The sequence below is a fragment of the Alnus glutinosa genome, chromosome 7, assembly GCF_958979055.1.
Source record: "Alnus glutinosa chromosome 7, dhAlnGlut1.1, whole genome shotgun sequence".
Classification (NCBI taxonomy): Eukaryota; Viridiplantae; Streptophyta; class Magnoliopsida; order Fagales; family Betulaceae; genus Alnus; species Alnus glutinosa.
In genome coordinates, this window is record NC_084892.1 from 29,566,425 (window position 1) to 29,579,633 (window position 13,209).

Sequence of the window (13,209 nt, forward strand, 5' to 3'; positions counted from 1 at the left end):
CAGAGCAAACCCAGAGAGAAGACTTCGGTCGTCTCTCTTTCTGAAACCCGCAAAGCAAAACCCATGCCAGGATTTCGAAACACAGTCAAAACCTTACCTACACAGAAACTTCACCTCCTTGCCGCCACAAAGCAAACCCAGAGAGAAGACTCAAGCCGTCTCTCTTTCTGAAACCCACAGAGTAAAACCCTTTCTGGTGCTGTTGTGAAGGGAAACCGACTCCGGTGCTTTATACGAGACCTTATTATGTTACTTAAAAAAAAAAAACAAAAAAACAAAACAAAACAAAACCTTATTATGTTGTACTCAGTGCATATCAGGGATACAATAGAAGGAAACATTTTGTTTATATCAAGCATTCAGATTTTCTTGAAGACTGCCTTGTCGTACGTTCTTGAGGTTTCCATATTAACAATAACATTGAAAATTGAGTGGAGCATGTGGCTTCTCTAATATGACAAAAAAGTATCGTTATAAATCGAGGAGAAATGATACATTTATAATTTTTTACAACTTCTATCAAATTTTATTTTTTTAACTAACAATTGGATATATTTTTCTACATGTGGGTCTTACATATTCAATGGTTAATTTTTAAAAAAAGTTGTTGGAGTTGTACAAGAATTGTACAAAAGTTATAAACGTATTATATTTATATTTTCAGAATGTTAGGTGAAAACATAGATTTAAGTAAGGTGGAATTCATGTCTGAGTTCAGATTGTGTCGAAATATGGTATCAGACTATATAGATTAACTCTAATACGACCTCTTTAATTAAATGGATCAGACATCTCAGCCATAATCCCTTAATTCATTTTGAGTTCATGTCGGGTTAGCTGGTCTTATAAAAAATTATCAGCCCTAAATTTTGTATGTCGGGTTTGAGTCGTGTCGAAATATAACTATAAGACTATATAAGTCAACCCTAACCTGACTCATTTAATTATAAGGGTCAAACTTTTTCATCTTAACTTGCTAATTTCATATTTGATTCGTATCAAATTTACGAGTTGTAGAAAAAATTATCAGCCATAAATTTAAGGATACCATGTTGGTGTTAAAAATTAGGATTATCCATGCAAAGGGCTCGGATTTTGGGTTTCTTAAATTTAGAACGACATCACCAATCGTAGAAGGATTTAAGGGCTATTGAGATAAGAGTTACAAGCATTCAAGAGATAAAACTTACATACACTCAAGAGAAAAAAGTTACAAGATGATAAATTATTGTTAATGTAAAAGTAGAAGAGACTTGTAACGTTTATATTCTTTCTCTATAAATAGAGTCTTATATACAATCAAATATATCAAGAAAAGATGTAGCCAGCAAAGGTTTTGACGTGTGGATGTAAGCCATAGGCCGAACCACCTAAAATTTATGTTTCCTCTCTTTCCTTTATCTCTCTTTAGATAATTATTATTTCTTACATGGTATTAAAGTTATAGACTAATCCCAATATTCAATCATGTGCAATTTTTTTTGTTCCTTTTGCATCTTCAATCATAACCAAAATCAAAATACCCACAAATATTCATCGCGTACCATTTTTTTCTTTTCTTGTATTTTCCCATCCTTCCACATTTTCTCATCCAAGTGATTCTCTCTCTTTTTGTCAATATGACATGCCACATTGCCATTATTTCCTCTACTAGCAAATACTACCACCCAATTCTCTCTTATTGAAAAAAAAAAACCCCAAAGAGGTTTCATGCTCATAGTTGGCTCAATTCGGCAATAGTAGGCGCTTCCGACCAAAGTTGCCGATGTCCAAATTCCGGCCATAATAGCCGATGCCGGCCAAAGTCACCGATGTCCAAGTCCCGGCCATATATAGTCACTAAAGTCCAAGTTTTGGTCATGGAAACTGATGTTCCAATTCAGGCCATAGTAGCCATATTTTCTTTTCTAGCCCTTTGATGTTCAAGATCAAACCTCAACATCCGTGTTATATCGTTGGGTTTGTGGGGGTGTATTGAAACAAGAGTTACAAGAACTTAAAAGACAAGAGTTACAAGCATTCAAGAGACAAAAGTTACATACATTCGATCAAGAGACAATAGTTACAATATTATAAATTATTATTAGTATAGAATTAGAAAAGATTTGTAACGTTTATATTCTTTCTCTATAAATAGTGTCTTATATACAATCAAATATATCAAGAAAATATGTAACCAACAAAAAGTTTTGACGTATGGATGTAGATCATAGGCCGAACCACCTAAAATTTATATTTTCTCTCTTTCCTTTATTTCTCTTTAAATAATTATTAGTTCTTGCCAATGCCATCGCCGAACAGAAGATCACAAGGTGAAGGGACGTTGAACTGATATTGGGCCTGAATGATTCGATTCATTGAAGCTGGGGCTGGCAGGTTGCCTCATGTGCCAACTTATTCTCGACGCTTATATTTATATTCCATGATAGAGTTAATCGAATTGGGAACAACATAAGCTAAGCCCAATTGTTTATTTCGTGCTGGATGGCCTAGTACTAATTCCTGATAGTTTTGTAATTTATTTTTCATGGTTGCGACTCTATTTTTATTTAAGTCTAATAAAAACGGTTTTGAGACCAAATTTTAGTATTTTTCTCAGTTTCTCAATAAATTTAAAAAAAAAAAAAACACTATTTTTTATTTTTTTTTCATAGACGAAACCACATCAAGACAGCAGGTGGGCCCCATTGTTTTTCATTTTTTTTTAATCAATAAAATAGGCAAATAATTTATAATAGTCAAATTTAATAATTATGAGCCATTTTTCGTTTTCAGCAGAATAAGCAAAATAATTTTTTTCTTTATAGTCTGAATAATAAGATTTTATTATTATTATTATTATTATTTTCTCTCTTTCCTTCTTTCTCTTTCTCTTGCTCTTTATTTCTTTCACACTTTTTCTCACACAAAATATTATTTAAATGTAAATAGAGAGTAAAAGAGAGAATATATTGAAGATAATATAAAAAAAAAAATAGTAACTAAAATAAAGAGGTGTACTTTTTCAATAGTTACTTTCACTATTATTACTGAATAGTTTATGTACGTTTTTTGTTTAGAAATTACGCTTGATCCTGAAATGAGAAATGCAATTTTGGTCCATATCTGTATTACTGCTTTTACTTTAGGGTTTTTTTTTTTTTTGTTTTTTTTTTGGTAGTGTAATAATTGTTCAGGGTCTTTGTTAGACTTATTCACCCCCTTTTTTTATATATATATATAAAAAAAACTTAATAGTACTAAATAGGCAAATCTAATAAAAAAAAAATAAAATAAAAATACCTTTCAAACTAATGTAATATTCGTTTGATACTTATCGCCCCCATCCACTACAATGTCAATTGTTCGCAACAATCTACATGACATTTACATTTACAAATTGAAAAATTACAGACCACGTTACATTAAAAGGACTAATACGTGATAGTTGCACTTCACGTTACGTAGACTCTTTGGACTTTGGAGGCGGTGGCTGGAGTCCTAGAGTGTGTTTGGCAACACTCGCAATTTTCCACAGACTGATTTTGACAAAAGAAGCATTATACGAACTCGAAGTCCCATTAGAACCCACCATTTTCATGGGGGGATTACACTGTCACTCTCACCCTGATCTTCTGTCGTCGTCGGAAACATCAACCATTCATCTGGACAACTTTGATCACACGCATCAAGAAAAGGAGGCTCCCCCAGTTCTTGATTTTCAAAAGGGTACCTTGGTTCCTCGTTGTACAATTTACTGTCTAATGTCTTCAGAAATCCCAGCCACCATGTATAAGAAGCTTGGTTTTCTCCCCACTCGAATTCCGGCGCTTCCATGGCCGGCGGTGCTGGCGCAGCCAGTATTGAAGGCGCAGTTGTCGACCATATGGGTTCGGGGAGAGGCATAGACTCCATTACTGAATAACAATATTGTGAACCACCAAAAATAGAATTCCTATTACCTGATATTGTAGGCTTCCTATTCATAAAACATGATGCTGCTGCTGCTGCTGCTGATGATGATGATAATGATCTGTGGAGGTGCAAGGCATGGGCAATCTCTCTCCTAGCTTCAGCCATGTCGATCACACAGTCGTTTGGCGCTGGTCTTCGTGCATGGGACCTTCTTCTCACGGGCTTTCTCAGAGAATCGCCGATATTCTCCATGGCTAGCTAGCTTCCACAGAAAAGAAGGCAATATTATGTTGTAGTTGTTGGGGATTGAAAGCTAGTAATTGATGGCCTGAGGAGGTGTAAAGTGCAAAGTACTGTTGAGTTTAAGAGAAGGGAAAAGATGGGTCAGGAAGAAGAGACATGTACGCTGACACGTGGGAGATATAATAGACACATCAAATCCTCTTTAAGAAGAGGAGAAGTCTACGCTCACCACTCTAACTTTACTTTTTGCTGGTCTAAGCCTCTGAAAGCCAATCATGGTATGCCAGCAGTGACCAGAAAACAACTACTCCTGTTCTATGCATTAACCAAAGCAATGAATGTCTGTCGTCATAAGAGTTGTTCTTGCACGATAGGATTTGCTTTGAAATTCATCGATACAACTGTTTTATTTTTTATTTTTTTATATGTGAGTAATATATATTTAATAATTAATTTTAAAAAAAAATTATTAAAATTGTATAAGAGTTATATAAAAGTTATAGAATATATCCTATCTCGAATCACAAATCTTATCTCTTTCTTTTCTCGGGCTATTTGTGCCCCAATAATGTTAGACCTTCTTCTTATATTTTTAATAATGATATGACTTTTAAAATTATCATTAAATTTGATATAAATTACTATTGATTTGATCTAATGGTAATTGTAAAATTCACATTAATATAAGAAGAATAAAATAAATGGTCATTAGCATTATTTATTTGCGTCCCATTAAATTAGATAAATTTTTAATTTCATCCGGACTGAAATCAGTCTATAAAACCGTCATATTTTCTTTAAATATAAAACATGTGATTTTTTATTAGTTTTATTAAAAAAAATCATGTGATTCAAATCATAAAATGGGTTGAAAAAATTTCTTCAGACTTGAAAGGATAGATTAGATGGACGAGGGTCCAGAATAAGATTAGCAACTGGTTTTTTATTACCACATATGCATTGGGTTGATGGGCTCAAAGAAAAATATTGACAGTTTTTTATAATTTGGAAAGAATATTGTTCAAATTGAAATTTAGGAGAATATTACCAATTATGTGGTAATTTGAGAAGGATACTTGGACTTTTAAAAAATGGAATCAATAATTAACATGATGTATGTATAAAAGGTGGTGCGAAACATTTCAAACCTCAAGCCCCAGTACAATTAACAGAAATTCACAATCACTTGCAAAAAGAAATTTCTATTTAGGCATCTCCAACAAGGGAGCTAAAATTTTCAAATATTTTCTCCCTCTCCCTCAATCGATCTCTCTCTAGTGCTTCAACGTCCACTTTGTTGTCGTCGTCACCGGCCTCAGTCGTCGGTCTCCCACCTCCTGCTGGTTGTTCGCCTTCTCAGCCCAGATCACCGGAGCCCGCATCGTCCAAGCCAGCTTCTCCCTCTTCGGACTCAGGTGACCCTTCTGCCTCGTCTTCTCTGGAGTTCTCTTCACCGGTCCCAGATTCCAGTTTGCCGCCCCCAGACGCCCGTTCATTCGCTGAAGCTAATTCCAAACCAACAAACCTTCTTTTTCTACAAACTACGAAAAATCTAAAACTCGGAATTCCACAATTCCTGTCTTTCCCACTTTTTTTCTCAGCAACCAAACAAGTAGGAAAACGAATCCCTAAGTCGAACAGATCACCGATCTAGTACAAGAATTCTACACTGTGAGCTTGAAAATTACGAAAAGAGAGTAAGAATTTGGACGATCTTACAGCGATTCACCGAGTCAGACTCGACGGGACGGGCAAATTGGCGGTGGGATTTCAGGGCCGAGTCAGTCCTCCGAGTTGGGCCACTGAAGGATGAATTGCGAGCCACACTGGGGGGAGACCAGAGAGTGAAAGAGAACTGAAAAAAAAAATTAGGAAAAAGATTAAAAAATAATATTTAAAAAAAATAGAGAGTGAATTGTTGAAGTGTGTTTAAAAAAAATGAGAAGTTAAGTAGATATTTGTCTTTTTTGAGTAACTATTTTAATTTCTCTCGGTAGAGATGCCCTGCATGCCAAGAATTCTCATGCAGGCTGCATGCCAACCCACTCCCACGTATTAAGGTAAGTTGTTACTTCTGTTCACATAGAGCTATTTTATTGGGTTTGACCGTAGTCTTCTACCTATGTACATTTTACAATTTTTATTAAAACCCCTAATGACAAGTGTACGAACGAAGTATGGATAACAGACCATGCATGAAAGAGTAATTTGATCAAGTTTTAAACTTTAGAGAATGATTTGATAAAAGGTTAAACCCCATATACCTCAACAACAAATAGTTTCCTTAGTTAAGATGTAATATATATATATATATATATATATATTTCAATAAAAAATGCAAGAGGATGCGACTAGAGTAGTTACTCTACCTGTATATGACAATAGTAGTACTGGCCTGCTGAGAAACCGCATGCACTCTTTCAAGCCGGTTGAGTCATAGCATTTAGCCCAAATGCCATTATACCACAACCCCGTCGGTGGTTGATGCAATATAAATTTATTTTGTGATGAAATAAGAAACTAGTCTAGTAAGACAGAATCAAACAAAATTTTGACAGCGCAACATTAAACTTGCTAGGATTGCGTAGCAATTGGCTGAATCAGTTGACATTGTACAAAGATAGAATATATATTTCTCATTTAGGTTTGATTGTAATCAAATCTAGATTTGATAACAATTTTATATTCTCTTATATTCTATTTTCTTAGAGATATGATTATTTTACAACCCCATACACCCAGTCCTACGTGGCGTACTTTTGAATTTTAGAAAAATGATTTGTTTACATCTCTTTTCCAAATTAACCATTGGATTTGTAAGACTTATAAGAACCTACATGTGGATCATACTAATACAATGGATGATTTAAAAAGAGATGTATGAAAAATGTACAAAAGATGTACATGTAACATGCATGTCTCTTAATTTTAAATTTGTCCTTAAAAGTTGATTGATAAAAAGACCCACATCAGTTTAATACTATGATCGAAACTTGGAATGTGGCAACGCTGGCTAACATCGGCTACTATTACTACAAAAATACATGCTTTTTGTAACTGGTGTTTAGTGGCCAACCAGGAAGGGTGAAAGGTCACTAAACATTAGTGACCTTTGATCAGTGACCTTCCTAGAAGGTCACTAATCAATGGGTCAGTATTTAGGCGTTAGTGGCATGTCGTTTAGACACGCCAATAACAACATATATAATATATGCCAACAAAAGCACCATTAAATCTATAAAATTTAATTTGAATCATAAAATGGCCGGATCCATTATATTATCCATTCTTTAAAGAAGCTCGATTCTCTTCTGAATTTGATTAAGGGAAATCTTGGCCATGGCCCACTTGGCACACGCTTTTTAATTACAATTTGTTTTTGAGAAGATATTATGCGACCAAAAAACACAGGGAAATGCTCTTTCAACATTGAACTTGCCACGTCTAATTAAGGAGGTAGCTCTCGTCAAAAAAAAAAAAAAAAAAAAAAAAAAGAGAAGCTAGCTTTTCTGTGTGAATTTAAATTTTCTTAAAAGGACTCTGCTCTCATTAAAAACTGTTGATGGAAAAAAAAAAAAAATTATCCATGTAAACCAAGTCTTTAAAATTATAATCAATTAGAATGGATATTAACTTCTTAATTATGCTGCATGTAGAACCACGCCAAAGGCATAGAGACATGAGCATTGCATTGTACGTACACTTGTTGTTTTGAGTCAAAGCATGGATAATTAATGCTTTGCCTACATTATCAACTGACTGCCGGTATATTACCTCAAACAACAGTCGAATGAAAGAAATGATTAACTGTCTTTGGTCGTTTGTGTAGAATACTAGAATGCATGCCCCAGATGGTTCTTTTATGTTTTGTCTTGTTAGATTAGATGGAAGAGAGGCCAGATCATATATAAGATTAGCTGGTTCTTTATTACCACAGACGCACTGCGCCCACGGGCTGATGGGCTCAAAGAAAAAGAAAATTATGAATCTCCTTATCTTCTAAAGATAAGAAACAAGTACGAACAAGAGGAAAAAACAATTACAAAGGGAGACGAGGGAGTCCTTCCCCTTTCAAGAAAAACAAATCAGTCATACGTACGTAAATAAAATAAAATTTATGTGGTTTTCGACATATTTAATAGCCTATATGCACGGGCGAATACAATTAAGACAAATTCATTAATTAACATGATATATAAAAGGTGGTGAGAAACATTCAAACCTCAATGCATGCCTAGTACAATTAACAGAAATTAACACTCACTTGCAAAAGGAATTTTGTATTTTTTTCATATATATATATATATATATAAAACTCTATGCAGGGGTGGACTTATAATAGGGTACTGCTGGTGAGTGGTGCTTGTGGTGGAAAATGAAGTCTGCGATAGGAAGTCTTGAAGTGAAACTCAGAAACTGTGGAAGTTGGCATTTTTTTGAGTGTTCTATGAGAAGGTTTTTTTTTCCCCTTTTTTTTCATTAAAAAAAAAAAAAAAATTAGTTTTGAGGTTTGCAAGTGTTGAAGAGCAAAAGAGGGAAGAGGACAATAGATTTTTCACCATTTTTGGGCATTGCTTCTCCACTAAGCTCAATACTTGTGATGATATTGTCTACAAGCCACGAGGTAATCTCTCTATTCAAATTTTCAATTTTGTTTTTTAGTTTTGGGTTATATATGAAATTATGAATGATGTTAGTTTTAAAATTTTTAGTTTTTCAGATTATTTTTTTTTTAGTTTAGGGTTATAAAGACTTTTTTTTTATATTTTTTTATTTTATTTTTAACTTTGATTGTCTCTTATGGGGTAGTAATTTAACTTAAAAAATTTAGGTTCATCAAGCATATCAAAGTATAAAACTATCGAGTCATTCTTTAAAAGAAAAGAAGTTGGTGCTCCAAAAGGTAATCCACCATTGAATTTTAATGCTGAAACTTCAAATCTTAAAGAACGTCCTCTTAATCTCAAAGGGTTGAAGTTGAAGAACATCCTTATGAATTTCTAATTGTGGAATCTCTAATTGTGGAAGTTCAAGAGATTCCTTTTAAATCCTCCACGCTTAATGTTAACGAAGTTGATGCTTTTTTTATAGAACGGGATTTAGGAAAATGTCCACCGATGTGGGACTATCAAATCAATTGACGTGATGAAATAAGAATGGCTTATTTGAAAGCGCGTCCACATCAACATTTTCGTCCAGACTATCCACTTTTTGAACTAGAAAATCATCCCCGTCGTTTTTAAGCTTCATGGTTTACACAATTTTCATCTTGGCTTGAGTATTCTTCTACTCTGGATGCCGCATATTGTCTACTATTGTGATACACATTGTGTGACAAATATTCAATTTCTATTTTAAATTATATTTATTGGCCCCTCCAATATCAATTACCTGGTCCGCCACTGACCCTATGAACGAAATATTCAACCGAAAAAAGGGAGAAATTGTCAATAAGCCAATAATTTTTGTAATCGAGGCTTTTGGAATAGATCAACTCGATCAATGGCTGGGTTTTTCCATTAATATATACGTATAGACTGTGTCGCATTTGGTTTAGGTAGACTCTAGGAAATATTAATGTATAGCACTAATTATTTTGTTGATAGGAGCAGGAATTATTTATAATCCGATCGAACATTTATGTGTATGCATAATATGGAATTAGTCGGTCTTTGCAATCACAGTTGACTATGTCAAAGTACTGCATGCATAAGCTACTAGTTTCTTGGAAATGGTCTAATGACATTTATGACCGTACCCAATGGTTTCAGCCCAACCTATACGAGATCCTTACGATTTCAAAAAAGTTTGAGATTCTCAAATTATGTGACTTTAAGTCATTTCATATATCTCGAACCGTATGAAAAATGATACATGTTAAAAACGAGATATTTTAACGATAAGAATTGAGTATCTTTTTATCAGGTTCTTACACTTTATGTCGTATAAAAGTTTTGAGTAAAAAACTGTCTTTTAATTTAGTAAATAAGAAGCGTTTCTTCAAAAGTGAAGAAAAAAGCCATTTGAATTTTATTATTATTTTTTTTTTTTTGTCTCAATAATATGTCATATATTTAATATGTAGCATTTTTCACGTTATTTAATATAAAAAAGGGCTTGCTTTGACATAATTTGATAATTTTAATTTTTTTTTTTAAATTGTAAAGATCCTAATCCATAATAAATACCCTGTTGATTTAATCTTTTTGAAATAAATTGTAGGCCCTAGCTGTCTCATCGACTTGTCTAACTTATAAATAGCGAGTATATATATATACCTGTTCGGTATTAATGATTTGATAATATGTTGGATAATATATTGATTAAATTATTAAATTTATCATTTTCTATCGACTTAAGACAAAAATAACTTGTTTGGATTTGTGATTTTTTTGAAAAATTACAAATACCGAGAAAATTTATTTTTTGAAATTATGTTTAGATGGTTTATAAAACCTAAGACAAAATTAAAAAAAAATTTGATAAAATTTGAGTAGAATTTGAAATTCTAAAAAATAGTATATGAAAAGTATTTGAAAAAAACATCTCACCCAAACATGCCATATATAAGCTTTTAGTTAAATCATAACTTATCTCAAAACTCATACAAAATGATACATTTAATTGTTTAATTAATTAATATTTTAACCTATTCAATAAAATTCCAGTTGAAATTAAGAAGTTTTCATGTAATACTTTTTCCAATCACCTTTTAGTATATTTAAATGACCTGGGCAGTTGAGCTGATACATGAAGCTTCCTAGCTCTCTTGACCGAATCCAAGAAAATAATAAAAATGACCAAATAATTTTGAACTCATTTTTACATATTCTCGCAAAGCCTAAACAAGAAAATTACAATGCTAAGAGAAAAAGAATAACAAAATATAACTATTTCAACTTAGACTGGTTCAGTATGGGAAGTGATAGAGGTGGGTTTGGCCAAGTATGTAGGGTTGTCTTCTCCGGCCATGATGACAACAATCTTTGGCTCGGAATCCATCTCCAAGTCCGGTACCGGCTTTGCTGGTTTTTCTTCAGCATCACTAGGTGAGTCCGGCGAAGATTTACGATAAGAGCAAGCTAGAATTACCAATGCCACCGCAATGAGTCCCAACATGGCGGCTAGGCCGGCAAAGAGGTAAGGAATGGGTGATTTGAAGTTCCGGAAGCCGGCATCAACAGTAGCTGCAGTGGAGTTGTTTACAGGCCTCGTTTTCTGATCACTGACGTCTCCGATCGATCCCTTTAATTTTGTATCATTTTGTATCTCTAACTTTGCCAATATATGCAATGATATGGCATGAGGTTGATGATGCTTGTATTTATAGCACCAAGCTAAAGTTCCACAGTAATTGGATAGGGCAAGAGAATTATACATTTAATTTTTTAATTAATTAATATTTTAACCTATTCAATACAATTCCAGTTGAAATTAAGAAGTTTTCATGTAATACTTTTTCTAATCACATTTTAGTATATTTAAATGACGACCTGGGCAGTTGAGCTGATACACGAAGCTTCCTAGCTCTCTTGACCGAATCCAAGAAAATAACTAGCCTTTAAGTCTCTATTTCTTCCTATAAATACCAAAACCAAGCAAGCCAAAGGTACCCAAAGCCTAGGATCAATACATAGTCACGACAGATTCAAAGCTTAATTACTAGAGCTATTTCCTTCAAAAAAAAAAAAAAAAATTACTAGAGCTATTAGATATGGCTTCAGGTAGTCTTTTCTGTGTCCGTGCCTTTGTCTTGTTGGCTCTTGCAACCACAGCTTTCTCACAGCTTTCTCCCAATTTCTACGACAATTCTTGTCCACATGCTTTGTCGACTATCCAAAGTGCTGTCCGGACGGCAATATACAAAGAGCGACGCATGGGCGGTTCTTTACTGCGTCTCCATTTCCACGATTGCTTTGTTAACGTACGAACTACTATGTTTCCCTTCTTCTCGTCTAATCTTGAACTAACTATAGTTGTATGCTCTTCAATTTCCATAATATTTCAAAAACCTTATACTTTTATGATATATATAAATGCTGCAGGGTTGTGATGGTTCAGTTCTTCTTGATTCTACACCCACCATTGACAGCGAGAAAACTGCAGTTGCCAGTAACAATTCCATCCGAGGATTTGAGGTGGTGGACAATATCAAGTCCGAGGTCGACAAAGCCTGTGGAGGTCCGGTGGTCTCATGTGCAGATATATTGGCTGTTGCTGCTCGTGACTCTGTTGTTGCTGTTCGTACTCTTGCATCATTAACCCTTTTGGTTATTAATGTTAATATAGTCTACTAAATAATTATATTACTCTTAATTCTTTTTGAGGCTTTGAGCTATCACAAAAGCAAAAATTCATTTTCTCGCAAAAATAAGACATATTCATATTACATGGAGTAAATAGTTTGAAAAGTAATAATAATTAAGTTGGAATATTATGATCAATTTGACTATAAATGTGAACGTGTGAATATTGCATCTGCAGCTTGGAGGGCCAGCATGGGAGGTGCAACTAGGGAGGAGAGACTCAACCACAGCCAGCAGGACTACAGCCAACGCCGACCTCCCGCTGTCGAACATGAACCTCCCCGAATTGATTGACAACTTCAAAAAGCAAGGCCTCGATGAGACAGACCTTGTCGTGCTCACCGGTGGCCACACCCTAGGGTTTGCACGGTGCCTTACCTTTAGGGACCGCATTTACAATGAGACAAACATCGAAGAAGCATTTGCAGAAAAGCTTAAATCCACATGTCCAAAAAAAACCAATGATGGAGACTCAAACCTTGCTTCCTTGGACCCAACACCGGCATATTTTGACACAGCATACTTCAATAACTTGGTTCAGCAGAAGGGGCTTCTCCACTCGGATCAGGCACTGTTCAGTGGAGGCTGCACAGATCCGTTAGTGAACAAGTATAGCTCATATCCCATTGCTTTTTGGCAGGATTTTGCCAAATCCATGGTGAAAATGGGCAATATAAAACCATTGACGGGGTATCAAGGAGAAATCCGCTTGAGCTGTAGCAAAGTGAACCAATAAGTTGAATTGCATGACCTATTTTTATACATT

General features: G+C 34.4%; 1 protein-coding gene across 1 annotated transcript; it reads left to right on the plus strand.

Annotated features, from left to right (window-relative positions):
- Positions 1-11,751: 11,751 nt before the first annotated feature.
- LOC133873472 (peroxidase 2-like) lies at positions 11,752-13,209 on the plus strand. The gene is made up of 3 exons (XM_062311173.1): positions 11,752-12,061; positions 12,183-12,377; positions 12,622-13,209. The coding sequence occupies exons 1-3, from the start codon at positions 11,852-11,854 to the stop codon at positions 13,177-13,179; spliced, it is 963 nt and encodes a 320-aa protein (XP_062167157.1). The 5' UTR covers positions 11,752-11,851; the 3' UTR covers positions 13,180-13,209.